This window comes from Aythya ferina, assembly GCF_964211825.1.
Source record: "Aythya ferina genome assembly, chromosome: 4".
NCBI classification, from domain to species: Eukaryota; Metazoa; Chordata; class Aves; order Anseriformes; family Anatidae; genus Aythya; species Aythya ferina.
The window spans coordinates 69,535,439-69,557,988 of record NC_140300.1 but is presented as its reverse complement, the minus strand read 5'-3'; the positions used below and the strand labels follow the sequence as shown (position 1 = coordinate 69,557,988).

Below are 22,550 nucleotides of genomic sequence, written 5' to 3'. Positions count from 1 at the left end.
GCTGAAGGCTGGCAGCGCTGAAGCGACGATATCCTTCAGCCAAAAAAAAAAAAGCGATGTTCAGTGGCTAATGTTACATGTTACGTGGCTGACACCGGACTGGGTGGGCTCTGAATGCCACGAAGCGCATGAACACATCTAAGCGACACGACGCTGCGGTGGTTACGTTAAATATAAACGTGTTAAATGTAAACGTGTTAAACGTAAATACGTTAAGTATGTTAAGTAGGAATGTGTTAAATATAAATATGTTAAACATGAATTCAGTGCCCATTTTGCCGGGGGATGCGTATCGGGGCTGTATGAAGCGGAATAAACCCGCACTTTTGACAAAACCCCTCAGCTCCCCCCCAAACCCCGGCCGCCATTTCAGAGCCGCCCCCCCCACCCCTCGCAGCCCCCTCGGGGCCGCGCACCCCGGGGCAGCCGGCGGGGCCGCCGCGAGGCCTGATTGGCGGCGCGCGCTGTCAATCACCCCCGGGAGCCCGCCCCCTCGCGTTCCCCCCCCCCCCAGCTCCGTTCTCCAGCCCCCTCAAAATGGCGCGGGGCGGGGCCGGCGCGGCGGCCGTTGGCGCTGCGGGGGCGGCGAACGGGAGGGCGGCGGGCGGCGGCTGCGGGAGGGCAGCGCCGAGCCCCCCGCGCCTCTGCCCGGGCGCCTCCCGGCGGCTTCCCCCCTGCTCCCCGCCGGGGCCTCCTCCTCCATGCGGGAGAGGAGGAGGAGGAGGAGGAGGAGAAGGAGAGGGAGGAGGAGGGAGCTGCTCGCCGGCCATCCCCGGCGCCCGGCGAGTCGGAGCCGAGCCGCCGCGCTACTCCTGCCGCATCTCCCCGCGGCGCGCAGCCGGCGCTGAGCCCTCTCTCCTTTCCCTTATCTATTTTTTTTTCTTGTAAATTTTATTATTTTTTTAATTTTTATTTTTTAATTTTTATTTTTTATTTTATTTTTTTATTTTTTATCATCATTTTTTAAAATTTTTCATTCTAATTTTTCCGCACCCTCCCCTTCTTCTGGTTCTCTCCCCCTCCCTGGCCGCCAGCAAAGTGTCTTCATGAGCCCAGAGGATGTCCGGGAAGCACTACAAGGGGCCTGAAGTCAGTTGTTGCATCAAATATTTCATCTTCGGCTTCAATGTCATTTTCTGGGTAAGCGGCCGGGCTCCTCTCCCTCCTCCTCCTCCTCCTCCTCCTCCCGGGGGGACGTGTCCTGACACATCGTGACGTTTGGCCTCGAGGACGGGGCTGGGGATGGGGTGTCCCCCTCCTTTTCCCCTTTTTTCCCCTTTTTTTCCCTTTTCCCTCCTCTTTTCCCTTCCCTTCCCTTCCCCTGCCAAGTGCGGCCGCTGCATTCCTGCGCCTGCCGGGGCTGCTTGCTCCCCTGCCCCGCCGACCCTCCTAATTGCTTTTGTTGTGGGTGCCAAGAGCTTATTATCCTTAAAACGATAATAATTTGATTTTTCATCCCCCCATCCCCATTTAGACCGGTTTGTGGTGGGGGAGGGCTCAGCCAAACGCATGGGCCTGGAGCGGGGATCGAGCTGTGTTGTTTGCATGGTGATGTGTTAGTGGGGAAAAATAAATCGTGGCTCAAGTTCTCCCAACAAACAGGGGAAGGGTTACACAACGCCGGGGCTGTGCACGGATCCGATCGCTCTGTGGCCACGGTTGGGGTGTCAGCGAGGCTCCTGGCCACGGTGCTCGGTCCTCTGCCAAGGAGAGGGCACCGAGCCGTGTGGTGAAGCGTCACGGGGGTACGGTGGTATTTCTAGCATCTTCTCGGTGTGACGGGCTTGAAAGAGGAGCAGCTGGGTCTGGATGTGCAAGCAGTCGGGTTTGGAGGTGTGTTGTTCCGAATTTTGTGCTGAGGGGTGAAGTGTTTGCACAGGAGCGCTGCATGGAGTAGGAAAGTTGGGTGAAGGCTTGTAGACGCACCTCTTCTCATGAGATGCTCCATTTAGCGAAGGCAAACGTGCACAAACCCGAGTAGGGTGAATGTGTTCCTAAGGAACTCTGAAAGTGAGATGGGCACATACTTCATACGTTGTCTTTTTTGGACCATAAAGGTGTCTTGGCTCACCCCCTACCACCACCTTCTTAAAGATGAAGGTGAGGAGTAATGGAGGAGAGAAGCCTCCTTGCTAATGCTAAGCTTGTGGTCGCCACTGTGGTGAGAACAGAGGAAGGCGCTCGGCGAAGAAGTGCTTGTAGCTAACGTTTTGTCTGTGTTCCTGGAAAGTAAAGGCGCCTGGGGAGGATGTTTTGGAAGAACGGGACTTTTGATATTAATCATGCTTTTACAGTGAAATGCCTTTCCTTAACCGAGAAGTACATTGGTAGAGTGAAATTGACTGGGGTTGCGTGCCTGTATGTCAAAGTGCACTTGGCCTAAGAAACAAGCCTGTGGTGATGACTCCTTCCAAAGCACTATTCTGACCCTACAGTAGCTGCTTTTATTATTTGATCAAGTTTTAGCGGTTCAGTTTGTCATGGGTCTCTTTTGCTCGTCTGTTTTTTCTGTTTTGATTCCCATGGGCGCACACTGCTGTGAACACAGATGTTTTACAGCAGGGAGCAGAGCCGTGTGAGGAACGCTGGTGTGGCACGTCCGTGGACTAACGGAGGGAAAATGCACATAAACGCGTTGTTATCTTGCTCCTTCAGGCGCTGTCAGCCCGTAAGAAGCTCCCTACCCTTTAATTTTGTTCCACTTATTCTCTGAAGGCTGACGTGCGGATGGTGGAAGTGGCGCTTTGTGGATGTAGCTTCTGCATGGTGGCAAGCCCTCATCTTGTGTGAGGGAATGGGTTAAAGGAGGTCTCGCTGGGCTGCGTGGCTTCGTGCTGCCACAGCGGTAATCCAAAGACCTCAGCCTGTCGCCCTTGCCTGCAGGTTTAAAGTTTTTACTGAATTAATAGCAAAGTGCTCGATATTCTCCCACGAAGCCGGGCCAGAAAATCTGTAAACGAAAATTGGAAGCCTGGTTAGCTGTTCACAGACAGCGATAATCAAAAATAGCCGCTAATGTAGTCATTATAAATAGATTGAAATGATAAAGAGGTCGTCGTGACATGCCCGTGACACCCTCCAGGGATCTTTCAGGCGTTTGGATACGTAGAACACCTTTGTTAAAACTTCTCAAGCTTTCTTAAATGCTGGTTTTAACACAACCTTTAAATTTTTAATGTAAACAAATGGAAAATACCCTCTATTGTGCATCATAAAACAATGGACTAAAAATAAAGACAAGCGAGTTGGAAGACTAATGGTTTTGACAAGAAAATTGTCAGTGCCTTGAATAGAGGAATTTTATAGATCTGCTGAAATTATGTGGGGAATGATTGTACACGCTACTTAAACTGGAGATATTACAAAAAAAAATGTTGGAGGCTTTATATGCTGTCAAATATAGGCAAAATAAATTATCGGGTCTTTTTCTCAGTTTTTTTGGTGTTGTGCTAGTCTGTTGTTCCTTTGCTTAAAAAACCACCACTGAATTGTTAGATTAATGAGTTTGGGAAGTCACACTCTGTATCTTTAGTTGTGGCTGAGGGTGACATGATGCTCATAAGGAGATAAGCTCTTAGTCTTGCCCCACCCCAGGCAGCGTGTTCTCCTCTCTGCGTTTCAGAAGAGGACATTATCCTCGGAGTTTATGCATAATTAATATTCTAGGTATACTCGTAGGCTTAGTTCCTTCTTTGATATCCAGCATTGATGTTGGTAAATAGGCAGAAAGTGCTTGTTTGGAGAACTTTGAGATCGCAGTGCTCTCGTGGAAGTGCTCACTTGGCACTTGCCAAAGTCGTATTTAGGAACTGAGACCAAATAGGCACAAAGATGTCTAAATGGAAAGTCAGAATTCAACGTTGTGCTTCCCTTCTTGCTGCTTAGATGCCATTCTCCTTTGGTTGTTCTTCAGGGCACGTGCCTGCGCCTTACCTTGACCAGCATAATGCCTGCATGAAAGCACCACATGACGTTCGCTGCCTTTCCAGGCTGGTGGAACAGTCGGTGCTTTTCTGTGAGCCTTTATGTCTTTGTCTAGGTGAACCGTAGTCTATTCTGAACATCTCTAGGTAACAGAAAACAGTTTTATGTGGTCAAAGCAAGCAAGCAAACAATACCAGCTCCCCTCCCCGCTCCCTATTTAGGCATCCATGTAGAACGATGTCAAAGGTATCATGCAAAAAGCGAAAGTAGGTCACCTTGCCTCCTGAAAGGCAGCGACCGTTTCCCCTTCTTACCCTTCTGCTTCTGCAAGGCACTTCTAAGCTGATTCCTAGTTCTGAGAAGTATTTTAAATTCCTGTCTGTGTTTTACTGTGCTTGATTAAAAAAAAAAAAAATGTATGTAGTTTTCAACATGGAATCTCAATGTCAACTGGGGTCCGCTGGCCCTAGCCTAATAGGAAGGATGTACAGAAAGCACTGACACCTCAGACAGCAACCTATGCTTTATCTGATGATTCACTCTAAGTCATGAGATATGCTGTGATTATGATGCACCAGCATATTACGAGTCATAATTTGTGCTTTAAGTTGCTTGGCATCTGCTGGTTTTGATGGTATCCATATGGGAGTCTAAATAGTCTTCTGAATTACAAGGAGACAGCAAAAAGGAAATGGAATAAGGTTATGTGAGAAGTGTTGGAGAAGGACGCTGACCTTTGAGGGACAACAAATAGACTGTTTATTAAATTCTGTACAATGCTGATAGTTCATTTTCGAAGGGACAGAAGATCATTTTCTCATGCTAGCTGGTTTTCAGATGTCCATTAAGGAAGTTTTGGTTTTGTAACTTTCCCTTGCCCCCTTGGTTAAAAAAAATCCATGCAAGACTTGTTCCAAGCAATCTTCAAATGCATTCTGCAGCATTTGATCTTGTGGTCAACTTCTAGTCTTTGATTTCAATGAACTTTCAAATTCACCTTATTGGAACCATCGAGTGCAGCTGACATACTTGCACTAAAAAGATGAATTTAGCAAATGTATTTGCCAGTTTCCCACCTTGATCAGCACATCCCAGTAAGCTTCACCTGGTAGCACAGCTGTCTCAGAGCATCAAGAATACATTTTGAATCTTCAGTGTCCCAGTCAGAGGAAAGCTGATGGATGTGAACAGCATCCTGCGTATGGGCAGTGAGTGAAAGAGCTCATCAATATTTGTGTATACAAATAGCTGGTGTCATTGGTCCTGCTCAGGTCTTTGCGTTGCATGATGATAGTGTTTTCCTTCTAAAGGCAGTAGATCCATGTTCCATTAAGACTGAATTGGAAAGTAAATATGCTACCTCAATTCAATAAGATGGCCTTTTTGTGGTAGACTCTTACTAGTATATTTATCATAAGTAAATACATACTCAGCTACTCCATATGATGCAAAAGCACACAGGAAAAAGCAAGTACCAGCTATGCTGTGGAAGAAAATGGGTTTTGTGTCCCCCTCCCAAAAAGGAGAACGTGTTTTTGGAAAAATAGACAAAATAAACAAAATAACACATCAGGTAGTGCAATAGACGTAAGGGTAATTTTCAAATGGATTTTTTTTTTTTTCCCTTACGCAGGAAGCGGAAGAGAAGTGTCTGACATTTTTATTCCTGTCCTCTCCAGTGGAGAGGAGTTTCAAAGTACATAATCTTTTCTTAAACGCTCTCGGACCTGGTTCCATAGATTACAGTAATCCCAAAGTACTTTTTCTCAAACTTTATTTTATTTATCCGTTAAACTCTGGAAGATGAAACAGTGATTAGTGGGGGGATTAGAAACTTGAGGTTACAGTTAGTGAAACAGCACTTTCAGGGTACTTTCTCTCAAGCCCCCTTGCTACAAATGGACTTTTTTGCAGATAAAGAATTATAAAATGCTTTGACACTAAGGCCATTGCAACTTATAAATTTGGAGCAAGAATCTGTTGTGTCGTTACATGCTTGGTACAGGTTCCTCAGCAGTTCATACTCCATTAACCAAGGGCAGGAACCTGTGAAGATTTGCTGTGAGCATTTACAGTATTACGTGGTGCTTTCAGCGAAGAGGGGAGGTGAGGAAATATTTTTGTCCCAAAGAAATCTCGTGACCTAATTCTGCCAGGTGGCGACTTCCAGTCTCGAACTACAATGCTACAGGACAGAGTCAGCTTTCGTACTTTGCATTGCCCAAAATATGCGGCGTGTTTCTCAAATGCATGGCTAGTAGCCTGTCGACAGGGCTGCCAGTAAAGGGAATTTGCTTTAACTCTTCTAAATACGTGGCTTTTTGATTAGCCAGCCTTTCATGTGACTTTGGAGTCTCGCACCATTTTCCTGCCTTTTTTCCCCGATTAAAACTTAGAAAATATTGTTGCGATACAAAAAAGGAATTAAACCCCAAAAGGTTGTGTTTTTATTTTTTTTAACCAATGTACTGAATTGTGTGCAAGTCCAGCTTTACAGCACAAGATTCAGGAAAACATAGATTGTTCTTCACTGGCTTGAAACCTAATTTATTTCTTTTCCATTGTGCTGTTGTGTGAGTTTGGAAAACATCCCATTTCTTGTGATTCTGCTGCTGCTCGTGCCAAAAAAATATCCTCTCTCTTGGCTCGTTGCGGATGTTGATTTCCACTGATTTCAGCAGGACTTTGTACAGGTAGAAGGGTCGGTTTGGGTGGATGTCCCCGTGGGCTGTGTGCCCTGGGTAAGGCACACAGAGATGTACAGCGGTTCCACCCTCCCCTTTATGCTTGCATTTAAAAATGTCACTGACACATTGGGGTCTGCAGGCGAGGGTGCTTGATTTGTTACCAAACCCTGACTCAGTGTGATCTCATATAACCTCCAGATGGCCCGGCTTGTGGAGATGCTAAAAACATCCCGATCCCGCTCCGTTAGCTGTGTAAAACAAATGAGGCAAATGGCAGTAGCAGTATTTATCTTCATACACATCCATCTCCACCTTCAGCTGATGTTTCAACTTCCCAGTCGCTTTCCTCTGGACAGCATTTAGAATAAGCATTTCGGCACACACAGAGGATCTTATGAATGAACTGTCAATTTCCCACAGAACTGGGAAAAATCAATATGCCTCTTCCCAGCCTTGAAAATCCCTCTGCTCCCAGTGAAGGCTCCATTACATCAAATAATATTGAAAATCATTTCAAGCCAAGTTCCTGATGTGTGGTGATGGAGGACTTTTATTCTTTTTCTTTGCAACAAGGCAAATAGATATTATGAAAACACTTTGTATACCTATTCTATTCCCGTTGCCGTCTAGCTTTCTCAACAGCAAAACTGGACAAAAATGAGAGGATCACAGCATCTTTTTTTTTAGTTGCAGCGCTTTGTTGAGCCTCACTAGGTTCACGTGGGCCCACTTTTCAACCTTGTCCAGGTCCCTCTGGATGCCATCCCTTCCTGCTGTATCGACTGCCCCACTCAGCTTGGTGCCATCTGCCAACTTGCTGAGGGCGCACTCGATCCCATACTTGTTTTGGTGACTACAGTCTTAAGGAGTTAAAACCTGTATGTACACCATGACAGGCCCGGTAGTTTGCACCACCACGAGTGTGATACCACAAGGGTGCTTGTACGAATTCATCCCGCAGGGCTCTTCCTAGCATTCCCTTTGGTTTTGGTGTCCTGCCTTAAAAATCCTTCTGCTGGAGTGAGAGCTGGGGCACGACTGGGAGCTTCTCTCACCTGGGTCAGCTCCTGCTGGCTGGCTGTTTGGCTGCAAGAATGAGGTATGGGAGGATCTCATCTCCTCCTTCGCCTGTACAGATCAATTTAAAGTGGTTATGCAGGCAGGGCCTGCCTCAGCTCTAGGTTAAGTGGTTTTGGACTGGAATGCACAGAGGCATTGGGCATGATGCTTTGTTAATAATTAGCTCAGTCCAGTGACAACTGTTATGCAGGCATACGCAGTGCCTAGGGTGCTTGTCCAGCACGTCTCGAGCTTCTCTACCACTAAGATTTATTGTTGTTAACTCTTTTCTCCTAATTGCTTGTTGATGTTGGATAAAGAAAGAGGCAGCGAGGATCTACCAAGTTTGTTGTGATGTGAACTTAATCTGAACTGCAGTTTAAGCACGCAGCTCCATCATAGACTTCTCTGGTTTCTTTCCCTTCCCATAAACATTATTCCAAACACCATGCCGCTCTGTAACAAGGCACTTCACTGGAGTGGGCTCCTGGACGGGGTGGCAAATGATCTGCTCTCTGAAGAGCGGGGAGTGTTAATCATGGTGATCCATTTCCAAGGGTCCTTTTAGATGGCTTCATTGCAAACGAAGGTCAGTAAGCATTTGGTGGTAGGAAACGCATCTCCACGTAGTGAGCAAGTGGCAGGATGGATATATACATATGCACACATACTTTATATAAATGGAGAGGGAGAATAACACTGTTTATATATCTATATATAGGGAGGGAAAAAAAGGTAGGGGAAATCTTGGCTTGCAAGCAGAAGTTTATTGACCTGTGTGCCTGAAGGCAGGACTTGAAGGGTCTGGAAACCCATCTAACTGCTGGTATAGGTGATGCAATTTTTTTTTCTACGCTATTAACTAGTGTGTTTGACTTCAGGACATAAACAGTTACATTTTTATGTAGTTTGCTGTAGCCACTGTAGCTTTTGCCTCTGACTTTCCCCGTCCCAGAACTCTGTGGGTAGGTGGGGTTTCCAGTAGACTTACCATCCAGTATTTCCTAGGTATTTTAAACGTCATGCCCAGTAAATGACAGTGATGATATACTCAACTCTGCCACCACTTGCAGTTTGCTTATTGATAGCAGCTGATTAATGCCCGTATAGATCACTAAGCCTCTTCTGAATACCTGATCTTTGCTATTTTTGCCCTCCTTTCAGCTTCTGCTCTCCTCCAGCTTGCCGTCAGAGGCTGTTCTCTCTGTTGCCTTCCCCAAGGTAGCCCTTTTTGTGGCTGGCTACCTGCCTGTGCCTGGTCTTACTCCCTTCTGGATCTGAAAGCCCTGCCGGGTTCTGGGCTCTGTTAGCCCACAGCAACCCCTGCACGGTCACTGCACCGCTCTGAGAGGCCTTTGTACGGGCACAACTTGCAGGCTCTGCCACTTGGTCCAGCCAGGAATCCACAGGAAAGGGGCAAGGAGAAGTAACAAACAGCACCAGAGCTTTTTTGTTATTTTTTTCAAGTATTTTGAGAGTTGGTGTGGCTTTTTGATATCTATAGAGACCTGTCAGCTTCAGTGAGTAGTGTTTAATAATACATATTTAGATCTTCTTGGTGTATGAGGGTCAGATTTTCATTTATTACTAAAGGCTGCCGTGTACCAATCTGGCAACGTACCCGGTCCTTAATATTGCTGCAGACTACGTTTATTGAGCAGGGCAGAGCAATTTTGGTGCAGCTGTGGTGTCATTTTTTTTTCTGCAAGTAAGCTGAGACTTGAGGTTTCAGGAGTTTGAAGGTGTTTATAAGCTGGAAGGGTGGGCTTGGATGTCTGTGTAAATGGTGGAGAGGAGAAACCCGTCGCTTTTTACAGAAAGAGCAGCTCATGTTCATAAAGCAAGGGGTATTTAACTTGGGGAATATCTTCTAGAAGTCATGAGGTAGTCATATTCTGAGTAAAACCTGTCTTGTTCTCTATTCCGTCTCCGTGTTGCCTTCTGGGTAGCTATTTTTCTGCGGTTCCTGGTCTCACAGTGCCGCTTAGGGAGCTCTCTCGCATTATTTCCCTCTGTTTTGTTAATGGGACTTTCTTCTAGTTTAAAAACTCTCTAGCTTGGAGGGAAAAAAAAAAAACAAAACACACACACAAAGAGGCAAACCAAAACAAACATGTGCATAAAGACATTTCAGAATTCACGGCAAACAAACTGTGGATCAATTATTAAGTGCCTTCCCTTTCCCTCATCCACTTCCTGATGTAGTATTAATTTTGAATGAGCCCCCTGCATAGCTTGCCTTCATCCACTTAGGGTGTAGAGCACAAAGGCTTTCAGCACTGTAAATACTTGGGGCCTTGTTACAGGCTGCAGCGTAAGAGCGGTTCCTGTGGACTTCAATAGGAGTCACTTGGTGGCGGCTGCATAATGAGACCCTTGGTTTTCATGCAACGGCCGCGAAAGAAAGGAAAAGAGAGAGAGGAGGAGGAGATGAAGAAAGAGGGGAAAAGAGGAAGGGGGAGATGGGAAAGCCCAAAGAGGTCCCCGAACAAAACGCTGAAAAGACTGCCAAAAGAGCTGGAGCCATTACTTCAGGCTGCTTAAGGAGCTAAGAGCTGGCAAAATGGGTAAGACGCTGCTCTAACCCAAAAACCCTGTGGGGAACAGTGGAGCCGATCAGCCATTGTTTCTGCTGGTTGTGTCTCAGAGTATCCCTTCTGACTGCTTTGACCTTCTAAATGAAAGCTTCCCCCCAATAACAAGAGCCACACGTGAGCTACTCATAGCACTGAGGGAATTTAGCTGCTGAAGCAGGCATCTGCCGCAGATAGTGATGGTGTTCTCCACTTCTAAAGCAGCGAGGTGCTCGCGTGAAAGAGCCTCGCACGTGCCCAACCACCACTTGGCGCTGGTTTCTGCAGGCTGTGATCTGCCCACCGGTCTAGACAGCAAGCTGGTCATGACTGCTTTTTGTAAGTAGCAATTCAGAGTACGGCATCGTGCACCGAGTCCTGCTTTTGCCAGGCATGCGTGGAATAGCAGCAGCTTCATGGTAAGCCTGGCCAGCAGAGCTGCTCACACCCATCTGTTAAGTACCACTACTTATGTGGTCTGCCATTAGCCACAGAAGAAATCACCACGTTTTATTAATGGCTTCTGAACTTTAACAACATCTTAGGCTAAAGGTAATGGCTTCTGCGTGAAATATGTGCCATTACTGCTAATGGTGTCTTACCGAGTGAGCCGGCGTGGCAGATAAAAAGAATTTCTGTAAACAAAGCATAAAAGTAGCCGTGTGTATAAATCACGGCTGAAAACCAGTTTATAGTTGAATGGAAACTGAGCACCTCAGACTAGTTTTGTTTATGCTTTAGGTGATTGATTGGGAAAAGGGAAAAAACAGCCTACCCAAATGTAGGACTTGGTCAATAATGAATTAAACTGCTACTGTTAGGTTGTCCAGTTGTTTGTGGCAGCACAGTATGAGTAGGTAGCTGGTCTGTGCTAACACCAATAGTTTCAATGCTTTAAAAAAAAAAATAGAAAAAGAAAAGGAAAGCCAGCCTTCCAACTTGCATTTGGGAAAGACTTTAAAGAAATATAAAGCTGATTCTTATTGATAGCTTTAAAAAAAAAAATAAAATAAAAAAAATAGGGCAAGATTAACGTTCCCTCCTTTTAAACTGATCGTACCACCAAGGGAGATCAAGAACTTCTTTTAGCTGCTGCACTGAATCCTTAATCTGCTGGTGTCAGGCATCTTCAAATGTAACATTAACCTGCAGATCCCCAAATTGCTCCAAGGTTTTGGAGGAGATGTGCTGAGCCTTGCCTTTTGACTAGGCTAGGAGCAAGGGAGCTCCCTGGGGGAAAGGATCCCGCTCCTCTCTCTGGAGTGCGAAGAAACAATAAAGCAGTGCACTGATGACTCCATTAAATAAGCTGCTGGGAAATTTTTAACCATAAGGAATTGAAAAAATGTTTCTTTGCAGATGAATTGTGTGGTCTGGATTTCTGTAAACTTCGTGTACGTGGACAACTTAAAAAAAGAAAAAAAAAAGTGTACCAAGTATGTAAATATTAATGACCTGTGTTCTGAACGGTGAGAAAGACGTGATGAAAAGGCATCTTTCTGAATATTTAATTTCCAGCTGGGGTCCCGTGCAATTCAAAGGTAATTTGGAGGTTTTACGTTTTTGTTGGAGAGGGCGGTTTGAGATGGTGCCTTTGCCAGCAAAAACAGCTTAAGGAGTTGGTGTGAGAGTGCAGAGTAAGATACGGCTTCATAAAGCAGCTGAGGGGCTGGCGAAGAGTGAGACAGGAGGAAAATGTGCCCGCTCAGGTGGGGATGGGGCCTCGGGGACTCACTAAGCCATTTTGCTGCTGAAACCACCGACTGGTTTAACTGCCTTGAGTTATAGCTGTGTGGTTTTACGTGAGCGCTGTTCATGTTAAACACTGACCCTGCAATTTGAGTACAATCGGTCATTTCTGCGGACAGCCCAACCTCTGAAAAAAAGCTGTGATAAACTGAACAATCACAGAATGGTTGGGGTTGGAAGGGACCTTAAAGACCCTCCAGTTCCAGTCCCCTGCCATGGGCAGGGACACCTCCCACCAGCCCAAATTGCCCAAAGCCCCATCCAGCCTGGCCTTGAGCACCTCCAGAGTTGGGGCACCCACAGCTTCTCTGGGCAGCCTGTGCCAGGGCCTCACCACCCTCAGAGTCAAGAATTTATTCTTAATATCTAATAGATCTACCCTCTTTCAGTTGAAAACCATTACCCCTTGTCCTACTGCTACACTCCTTGATATACAACGTGTTGTGCCTTGAAAACAGTTCACCCTAATTAGTTCCTAAGGCTGGAGATACGTTGCCATTTCCCTGTTGCTCTCAAGGTCTTGAACCGTGAAGCCTGAATTTAAGGATAACACCTTTGATCGGTCCCAGGCTGAGTTAGGAAAGCCTCAGCAGTGAAAGGTATGTTGAGATCTGAAAAGCTACGGTCACTGCAGAAGTTACTGGTCTGGAAACTAAGCTGTTAATAGAGATCCAGATACCTGGTATGACCCAGTATGAGTTTGCCTGCAATGACATTTCCAGTGCACTTTACTGAAGTGGTTTTCTTTCTCCCTGGAGCTTTTGGGTGAATGTACAAGTGTCTAATACAAATTCGTCTTTCTGATCTAACCTGAGATAATGCTGGCAGTTTAGGCTTCATGGTGTCTGTAAGCTGTTATGAAATCTCAGAATGACTTCTCGGTGTTCAAAATGAGAACAGGGTGAGGTTATGAAAGTGCTGTTTGTGAAATGTTCATAGCAGCCTCTCATCATCAATAAAGAAACTGAGCGGAGGAAGTAATAGCTGAAGTTTCCAAGTGAGTATTGGGAGTCATTTTGTGTGCTTTATTAAAGATTGCTGTGAAATTTTCAAGCTTGTGCTACTTCAGTCAGAATATATAGAAGAAAGGAAACATCTGCATTCGGATATAGTTACAGTTATTAATCAATGAAGTTAATTAATGAAAATCTGCTTGGGGCTAGGTAGAGCAGTTGGTTTGAAGCTTTCATTGGGGATCTGCTGTGAGGAGTCCTAGTCAAGCTCCCCTTCTTCCCTCACCGTGCTCTACACTTACAATTAAGGTGAAAGCATTTCCTGATGCAAAAAGGAACTAAACCAAGGTGACGTTATCAAGACATCCCTCAATGAACCTTTTTTTAAAATGTGACAGAGAGAACTTTCCAGTGATGGTGCTGGAACAGGCAAAATGTCCCTTTAGGTAAATATCTTCTGAAGAGTGGCCAGTGGTAGAAGCTTGGTGAAAAGCGTTAGAACAAGGCTGGTAAGCAGTGATAATTCCTAGGGAACACGCTGCGAATCCTCAGCCTTTCACAGACAGTTAGGATGCTTGTATTTGGTATCCCTAGATCGACTTGAATTTGTGAATTTGTCTAGTTGCGCCTTGAATTTCTTCACTTTCTGAAATGCGTGACATCCAGTTATTATTTGTACCTTTTCCCTACTAATTTTGGCTGACTTTTGGGAGAGGTGGAGCTCCAACAAGTGTGTCATAAAGCATTGTGCAGTTTGGAGTCTATTATCTTGCCCGTTCCTCTGCCTAGCTCCTTTGAAACGGCAGTGGAAATCTTGCATCTGAAAAATGTAACTCGAAACACCTTTTCTCCCAGCCCTGACTTACCCGCGCAATACCGCTGAGAGAAGAATTTTGGATGCTTTCCTTTTCAGTAGTTCAGATGGTTGAATTACAAATGTTGGAGGCGTGTAAAGCCAAGTAAGTGTACCAATCCAAGGCAACTGCAGCTGGATGTCTCAGACCAAAAAGCCTGCTGCCGGGAAGAAGGGCGGTAAGTCCCCAGATGGTGACCTAGTTGGATCTTTACACAGCTCCAGTTGTCAGGAATTAACCATTTTCAGCCCAGGCCATGCTTAACAGCGAGGTAGGCAGTACCTGCTCTCATACCTTGGTATTAAACAGTTTTTCCCCTGGCAGTTTTTAATGTAGGACTGCAGTTGTCCCCAGTTCTGTCCCTTTTTTCATCCTCTTGTTGCCTTAAGAGCTGACTGCAGAGGCAAAAGATGAACTTCAGATTTAAGCTAGCTTACTAGCCTTGGAAAAAATAAATAAGCTTGCAGAGTTCTAAGACTTTTTGTTTTCCTGAGAAATAATGAGTGCTGCCGAGCACCGTTGTTAAGTCCTTGTTCCCAGGTCTGTGGTCTGATCCCAGTGGGAACTGGATTTCCAGCTAAACAACTTTGTAATCTAAATTCCTGTTCCTATAGGAAGTCTTTACTTAAAAGTATAAGCCTGAGAAAACAGTTGGGTAGGTGTTCATCCAGGAATCCATTTTATTTGCTGCATGGAGACCTGTTTTTGAAGTACTTCAATGAAAACTTGGACAATGGAACAAAACACGTTAAGGCTTAGTGTTTAAAAGCACGTTGTTTAGTTTGGCTGGCAGGCTGTGGGTTTTTTTTAAGTTGGATTTTTTTTTTCCTCCCTCTCCAATCCCACCTTTGGAGCTTGGTGTGTAGCTGTGCTCTGCATCGCGCCGGGCTCTTCAATACGATAGGTTCTGATGGATGAGAAACAAACCCGTGTGCTGCAAGCTGGATTTAATACTCGAGACGAGGTGTAATCCCAAAGTTGCAATTGCTAGGATATGTGGATCTGAGTAGCATTAACAAAATCCAGTGTAAGCAGTGTGCTGTAGGATGTTATATATACATTTATTATTTTCTCCTGGTTCTGTTTTTCCACTTCTGCTCCACACCGGCACTGCTGAGGCACGCCGAAGAGGACGGCTTTTGCTCTTGCCAGCCAGAGTCTGTTTTTGCAGTGAGGGGTCCCTGCTGGGGAAATCTTTTCCTGCTATCTTTCTTCTCTCCGCAGGGCAGCGGGCATAAGGACTGCCCTCGTGTCTGCTCTGCTGACAGCCATGCCTTCTCTGCTGCTCTCTGCAGCAGCTGCTGCTCCTCAGCCTGGCTGAGAGAGCATAAATTAAAATACAAAGGTCTCCTGTGGCCACTCTTGGCTGACACTGCAATGGCAAATCAGACCTTCTACATCATCTTCACTTGACTTTCTTCCTTTTTTTTTTTTTTTTCCTCGAGAATTTCCTCTGCGTTTGTATCCGTCACTGTCTTCTGGTGCTGGGCTGAATAGGTGCAGCAATCCAGTCCCTCCAGATGGTTTATGTACTTGAGTGACTGAAGCAGTTCCTAGAGAAAAGAATTATCAACGTGGGTTTCAGAAGCTCAAATCTTCATTCTTTTTTTATAATGCCTGGAGAAAGAGGAGCTTTTTTTCTACTTCTTTTTTTTTTTTTTTTTTGGCTGCTGAAGATAGAGGGCAAATTTCTGTCCCCTTCTTCCCAGGGGGACACACAGAGCATCCGAAACAGCAGAGCCATTGGGTCGCTGATGTGTGCACGTAACCGAAGGCTCAGCAGTGAGCCGAGTGGTTTGGCTGATTGGGTCGTGTTTGCTTAAAGCTTGGTCTTACAGTGTTCATATAAGATTGGAAGGTCACAAAACCGACTCTGTAGACATCCTGACCAACCTGCGTGTGGGTTATTGGCAGCGGGTGGGCTTCTTTTTAGAAGTGTTTTTGCCCTGTGTACCCTTGCCATGCCAGATGATCTTTGGTTTGTTTTTTTTTGTGTGTCAGGGCAATTTCTTGTGGGTGATACATGAAGGGAATAACTCGATGACAACATTTTCCTGAACACTCTTTAATGAAGCGAAGCGTTGGCCATCAAATTATTATTCCTAAATAGTTATTTAGGCCTTAGCTGGACAAAGATAGACTTGCAGTGCTTAGAAAGCCTTACTTAAAGTCAGTGGCACTGCCTTTGTGCCCTGCAGAAAGAGTCCTCCTTTTAGGTTAGAGGACAAAGAACTAGGTAAAACTTTCAAAAGTAGCATAAGCCATGGCTGTCATCAAAAGGGACTTCAGACTGATGGAAGCTGATAAGAATTTCTCATGCACAGCACACTGAATCCATGCTGAGTGTTAATCATAGGCTTCTCAATCATGCAAGAGCTCTTTGAAAACTTCCCTGGTTTTTAATTTTTTCCTTTAACAGTATCGCAGTAGTTGTGGAAGCTGGGTAAGCACGTGGTAAGATTTGGAAATTGCTGTTCTGCCTACCAATTTGACTTAACAGGAACCAAATGCCATTAGTACCTTCATAATCAGATTTATTTTAATGTCTTTGAACAAAATACCTCTGGAATCAACTGCTGAGCGCTCTAACTGCTTCCTTGCTGCTTAATCAAACAGTGGCCGTGCCAGGCAGCCTGCTGATGGGGTAGCTGCTTCTTGGGGCTTGGTTTCCATCCCCCCCCGTGTGTTTGGGTAGCAGGAACATCTTCAGTGATGCCTAATGCAGGTGTCTGCAGTGCTCAGGTGCATGCAAAAAGAGCTTGAGCATCTACATTTCTTTATTTAGCTGTCGTATGTGGTGCCAGTGATGGTAGAGGGTCAGAAAGTCCTGTTTTTTTTTTAAACTTGGCACTGAGATGAATAGTTTCTCAAGACATGAGAAAAATGTTCCTTTTTTCTACACCTAGTCCATTGGGTAAGCTGTGTAATAATAATAAAAGTGGTAAGTGGAGGAGGAGGGTGAAGAAAAAATCCTTCCCAGTACCTTCTTGAGTCTTTGGCTGTGCACAAATGAAATGCTCTTGCACGTCTTCTGGTAAATTATTATTTTTTTTATCAGTAACCAGTGGTCAGAGTGGAACTGCCCTGCTGTGAGGTTAGGCAGGGAGGGCTGCCATGGAGCTGGTGACTTCAGGATCAAGCTGTGACTGTTTCCTCGTGTCTATTTCTCCTAATCTGGAAGCGATGAACAAATGCCGGTAATTCAGATAACTCTCCTGAATGAATACATAGGTTATTCCATTTTGTCATCCTTAATAATACACTGCATTGTGAAAGCCTAAAAATAAAACGCGAAGCTTAGAACCTTTTTTATCCGCATTTGTGTGGCATTAAGATTTCATTTTCTTTTTTTATCTTCTTTTAACAATTGATTTTGTGTGTAGCTTCGGAGAGGGAAGGAGCAGGATTGGGGCTTGCTGATGCTGCTCCTTTTATCATGCTGATCAGGCTACCGAGAGTTACCTTGGCAGAGAGGCGAGAGGACAACATTGTGCAAGTAAACAGTTACATGAAAACAAGCACCATGTAAATGTTTTCATTTTTTTTTTCTTCAGGACACTTAGTGCTGTTTGCTGGTGCCAGATAAATAGTCGTGCAAGCTGACATCCTGCATCTCTGTGTCACGTAGAGCAGGATGAGTGGTAGAGGAAGTGTCCATGCAGCATCCTTGCTGAGGAGCAGAGGCAGGGTACGTCTGTAGTCCCTCGTAGCTCTTCCCTGATATAACCCTGCCCCAGCTGCTACGAACCGTGCCACGTCCCTGAGGTGAACTTGTCAGCGAGCTTTTGGGTTGAGTCACTTAGTCCAAGTATAAATCTGATGAATATTGCGATAGAAAAAGCCTTATGGGTGGTGAGACACCCAAAAAGGTTGCTGAGGAGTCATGAATTTAGTTGTAGGAATTGTAGCATTCCTGTCAGCTGATGCTGCTCACTTCTTTTTTGGTTCGGGAGTTGTATCATCCTCGAATGCATTTTTGTGAACCAGTTTTGCTGGACTTTCGGGAAGGTTCAGAAGATTGGCTTTTTTGTAAAGGTCCTTCCTGTCCTTCCCCGGCTGATCAAATAAATAACATTTCCCTGAACTTTTGACATACCTTTGTTTGTGTTATCTTTTGAAGGTGAGGAAGAGCAGCAGCAAATCTGCATCCTCTTTCTATGTAACGCCGTATCTAACAAAACAGATGTCAGGAGGTCGTGAGGGCACCAACCTTTGATGTTCATGCTATGTCTCTTTTGCAGGCTAGAAAATCGAGAGCAGAATCAATACCTGAAGTACGTGGTGGCCTGCACTTGCCCACTGTCACACTACGATCTGCAAAGGCTGTAGGTGCAATACAAGCAGCTTTCTTTTCCTGGCTGTATTAATTCTGCCCTCAGTTGTGACCGGAGCGCTTTTGTTACAGCTTGCTGTCTAATACGAGCTGGAGAGACTCTGTTAGCAGTAGCTCAGTGTCGGAGAGGGAGTGCATAACTGTAGTGTAGAATTCATTATTCTGTAAAATGATACTGGTATGATCCAGCTCACATTTTTTAGACTCGCTGGCATGGGCCTTCCACAACATAGGATGCTTTGTTCATTGTGTATTGTGCGAGGAGATTGCTATGCTTTCAGGCAGGCCTACTGTGAGATTTTGATTTTTCCTGATGCTTTATTTTGGTTAGTGGTACTAGCCTGTGTTGCCTGTGGGTACTAGTGCAGGTGTTATAAATAATAAATAAATGTGCTTCGCTTTCTGACCTAAGCCTACTCTTGTAGTGTCATTCCAAGTGTAATAATGAAGAGTGAATTATTAAAAAAAAAAACCTCGCTTGTGCTTGAGCAGCTTGGTTTTCTTCTCTGAAATAAGAATTCCCTTGAAGTCAAGGGGATTTGGATTTTTTTTCTTTTTTTTTTTTTTAAGAAAGAAAAGGGCACACCAGTGTTTTTTTTCTCTGAGCCTGACCTGCTCACCCTTCCCTGGACCCTGTCCATTTCTCAAGGAAACCTGGGAAACAACCGCTTATGCATTACCTTCAGGACAGTGAAAAGCATTGTTCAAAAGGGTCGTTCTCTCTGTTCTGTTTCCTCAACATCCTCTTGCAGTGAGGCTTGGCTTGGTCTGCGTGTTAAGAAGCCAGTTACTCCGCCTGGAGCTCTCCTGCAGGCCATAAATTGATCAGAGTGGAAGCCTGCCTAGTGTTTGGTAAGGTTTTGGCCTGGAACAGTAGGTTTTGCTCTGGCGTGACTCGCAGTTGGCAATGCTTTGCTTGGAGTTTGGTAGGCGTTGTGGGTCTGTCTGGTTAGAATACACTTGAGTTTTTTGTCTTTGCATTAAATCAACACGTATTTGCACGCTGTAACTGAAGCTCTTCCTTGCTGGTCTTGCATGTATTCCTAAAAAGCAGTGTGCTTAGGGATGCCCGTGGAAAAATAAAGCTTAGTTTTGAGCGGTTATGGGAAAACTAATCCTGTGCTCCAAAATAGGAGTTGTGAATTCTGCGCTTCATTGAGCGAAATATGACTGGTGTGTCCTACTTTATTTGCACATTTAACATACAAGATACTTTTTGTCCTTTTTTTTTTTTTTTCCCTTGTTTCCTAGGAAACAAATGCCCTGGTATAGTAGAGAACAGCTATTGTATGGAGGCTGCTGCCTGTCTGAAGCATTGTTCTTCTGTGGGTGGAAGGCTTTAAAGGGGAAAGAGCTGGAGTTTTCCTAAACATTTATTGACCAGAATAGCACAAGGGTGCGTTTCGCACTGCTGTGCTACACCCTGATGTATTTATATTTTCTTCGGTAGTGGTATCTGTGTCGTAATAGCTTCCCTAGCGAAACTAGTATGGCTGCTCCTGGTCAAGGCAAACCAAAGAAACAGATTGAGTAACTAATAATTGTTTGTCTCAGTCGTCCTCACGGAGCACTGTGCTGATGCATATTCATACAAGTGCTTATTTTGAATTACCCAGAATGGCAACAGAAATGCAGAATTTGGGGTGTGAGTGGAGTTCTGGAAATGGTATTTATGGTAGCAGAGCCTCCTAGAAAGACAAGCATAAGGGGATGTGGTAGGGAATGGAGCTTGTTTTGTTATTGCTTTTGGGTTTGGAATCCAGCAGAGCTAATTCTTTAACCAGATTTGTCAGCTGTACGTGTACTGCTGCTGAGTGGCAGTAGCGCGCTCACTGCCTTCCCCAGGGGTTATATCTTCCAAAAGTCTAAACACCTTTTTGATAATAAAATGCACGGAAAGCGTATATAAGACTTTGACAATCTTATGGAAGATTTTAAGATAAAAACATAAAGTTCTGCAATAACCAGGCTGTGTAGTAAGACTGTGCAAGAACTGGGGGTGAAGGGAAAGCGAAGCAGGGTGGCAGAGCAAAGACCCAGCCGAGTGCATCCCAGTGTGGAGCTGCATCTACCTGGCCGTGGCAAGGCCTGGTAGACCACCAAGCCACCAAGAGCCTGGGGAGAGCTCCTCTGAGCCCTGCCAAGAGGGGGATTTGCCCTTCTGTAGCTGCTGCCTCATCTATGACTGGCGATTGCAGCTGCAGAGTTAAAAAGTGGTGAACCACAGAGCTCAGCCCTGCACTGAGAGAGTGCACTCACAGCTGGGGGAAGGTCGCTGTTGGCAGTATGTGCGACCTGAGGCCCTGTTCCTGTGCCCTGGTGACGTTCTGACCACTTCTGTATTTCACTCCAGACACCTAAACACATTCCTAAATCTTATTCCCAAGTTTTCCTATTTAGTTTTGGGGAAGCGGCAGTATGGTCATCACCGTGGCACCTTACAAGGCCAAGATGTTCAAAGTGAGCAGTTCTGGAAGTTTCCTATGACAGAACATCTTTTGTGAAGGAAACGAGGATTTCTCTGAAGCAAAAGCTCTTCATGGGGGAGCAAGGGGTGGGGTTGGGTTCCGTGTGGTAAGTTTTGCAGATGTGTTGTGGTGAGCTCCCCACGTGGTCATGTTGCTTTATCAAGTGGTTTTACCTCATGGAAAGAAAACAGGTTACCCACTTTGCTCTGGATGCTCAACACCACCATCAACTGCTGTTCGTGAGTACCTGTGTCTACTCCTTGACCAAAAAGATGGCTGAATGCTAGCAATAAAAGGGATTTCAAGTCTTTGAACTCTTTCACATGTGAACTTTTCTGTGTTGAGATGTTATTGAGACACCGTATGGATAGACTGTCTTATGCCATTGCACCTCTCACTGGGTACCAGCAAACGTGGTCGAATTGAAAACAAATTTGAAGACACAAGGGTTATTTTTGGAATTCCTTTAAGTGGCTGATCCAGGTTTTTGTAAAAGCAGCTGCAGTCGATGTGATGTTGACCTCTCATGAGAGCTGTGCGCCGGTGGAACTTGTGATGTTGTTGGCTGATGCCGTGCACATCAAATAAAGCTTTCTCAACAGCTAGACAAACAACTGTAGGTTTCAACACAACGTAAGAAGTTCCTGGTTCTCACACAGTCATGACATCCAAAGGAGTTTTTCAGCCTAAAGGACTGAAGAGAGGGAGAGAAAAAGCAGAACTGTTTGTCAGAACTCTTTTAAATAGCAAAACAAAATGAGCTGATACGACCCAAGCCAGTTAGCTGTTGCTGAACTGTCCCTTTGCATGGTAAATACTCAGCAAGTGAGTGAATAAACAGTCATGAGAAGCTGCTGATGAGCTTGCTGTTCCCCAGGGGTTGTTGGAGAGTACTGGGGAGAGCTCTGTGCCTTGACTGCTCGTGGGTGCATCGACTAAACCAGCGAAAATGGAGAGGCCAGGCGTGTGTGTCCTGCTGTTCCAGCCAGGATAAGCTAAAGCCTTTGAGCAGTGATCGTGGCAAACTCTGCAGCATGCCACACGGACAATGAGAGTCTCTGTCCCATAGGTACTTTAGTTAACACTGGTGCGAGACATTCTCTTTTAAAATGCTTAATGCCCTTCCCTGCCTCAAATCCCGTGCTCGCTTCTATTGTCTGTCTTCTCAAAAATGACCAGAGGAGATGGAAGGAGACCGTGACAATTGTAAATAGGCTGTCACTTCTGTCTGCACATTAACATGCCCATCTGTTGGATCTTCAAGGCTTTATGTCTTGATTTCATTTACTCGATGTGGCTTTTCTTTTATTAATAGTACATGCAGTGCACATCCACTGCTGCTCTCAGAGCGTTTGTATGCGGGTATAAAAACTCCATAGTTGAGTTTATTTGAGGTGCTTGTGTAAAGCAGCATTCGATTGTGTACGTGGACACAAAGCCCAGGCACTCCGCTGTGGAACAACCCAAAGTGGCACTTAGAGTGAGACCTGTGCCGTGGTGGGAAATACGCAAGGAAACATCTGAAGAGTTCATTACGTTACGTGAGAGCATCTGCTTATTGTTATTTGAATCAGTTCTTCTATAAAAGTCAAACCTGCAGAGGAGTTGTTGCTTTGTGCTGTTCCACGGCGCTGCGTAAATCTCAGGGCAGCTCTGCAGCATTAGGGCACTTCACGCTTGTATGAAAGCTGCAATTGAATCTAGTTTTAGTATGCTTTTCATCATCAATTCAATAACATGAGTGGAGGAAACTATCCAAATACTTTTTTTTCTATTTTAGAGTTGTTCCACTTTGAAGATCTGGGCTACGTCTCTGAGTAGGAAGGGGCAGATCTGTGCATAAAGAAGCAGTCGCTCCAAATGCCATCCCACCCTGGTGGTTATATCACGGCATGATCTCTGTTTGCTCCCCGCTCCCTTTGTTAGTTACCTACTGCAGCTTTATTAGGA

The 22,550-nt window shown here is 45.2% G+C and overlaps 1 protein-coding gene across 2 annotated transcripts in view; it reads left to right on the top strand.

The window, feature by feature from the left end:
* The first annotated feature begins 593 nt into the window (after positions 1–593).
* Positions 594–22,550, top strand: part of TSPAN5 (tetraspanin 5) — an 85,735-nt gene continuing 63,778 nt past the window's right edge. The window contains exons 1-2 of one of the 2 annotated variants that reach the window (XM_084519399.1): positions 594–884; positions 1,035–1,140. In XM_084519399.1, the coding sequence (XP_084375525.1) occupies positions 1,060–1,140 (81 nt within the window). In that variant the 5' untranslated portion in view covers positions 594–884; positions 1,035–1,059. Of the gene's footprint in view, positions 1,141–22,550 lie in introns of both variants that reach the window. The other variant, XM_084519398.1, reaches the window with a different exon arrangement.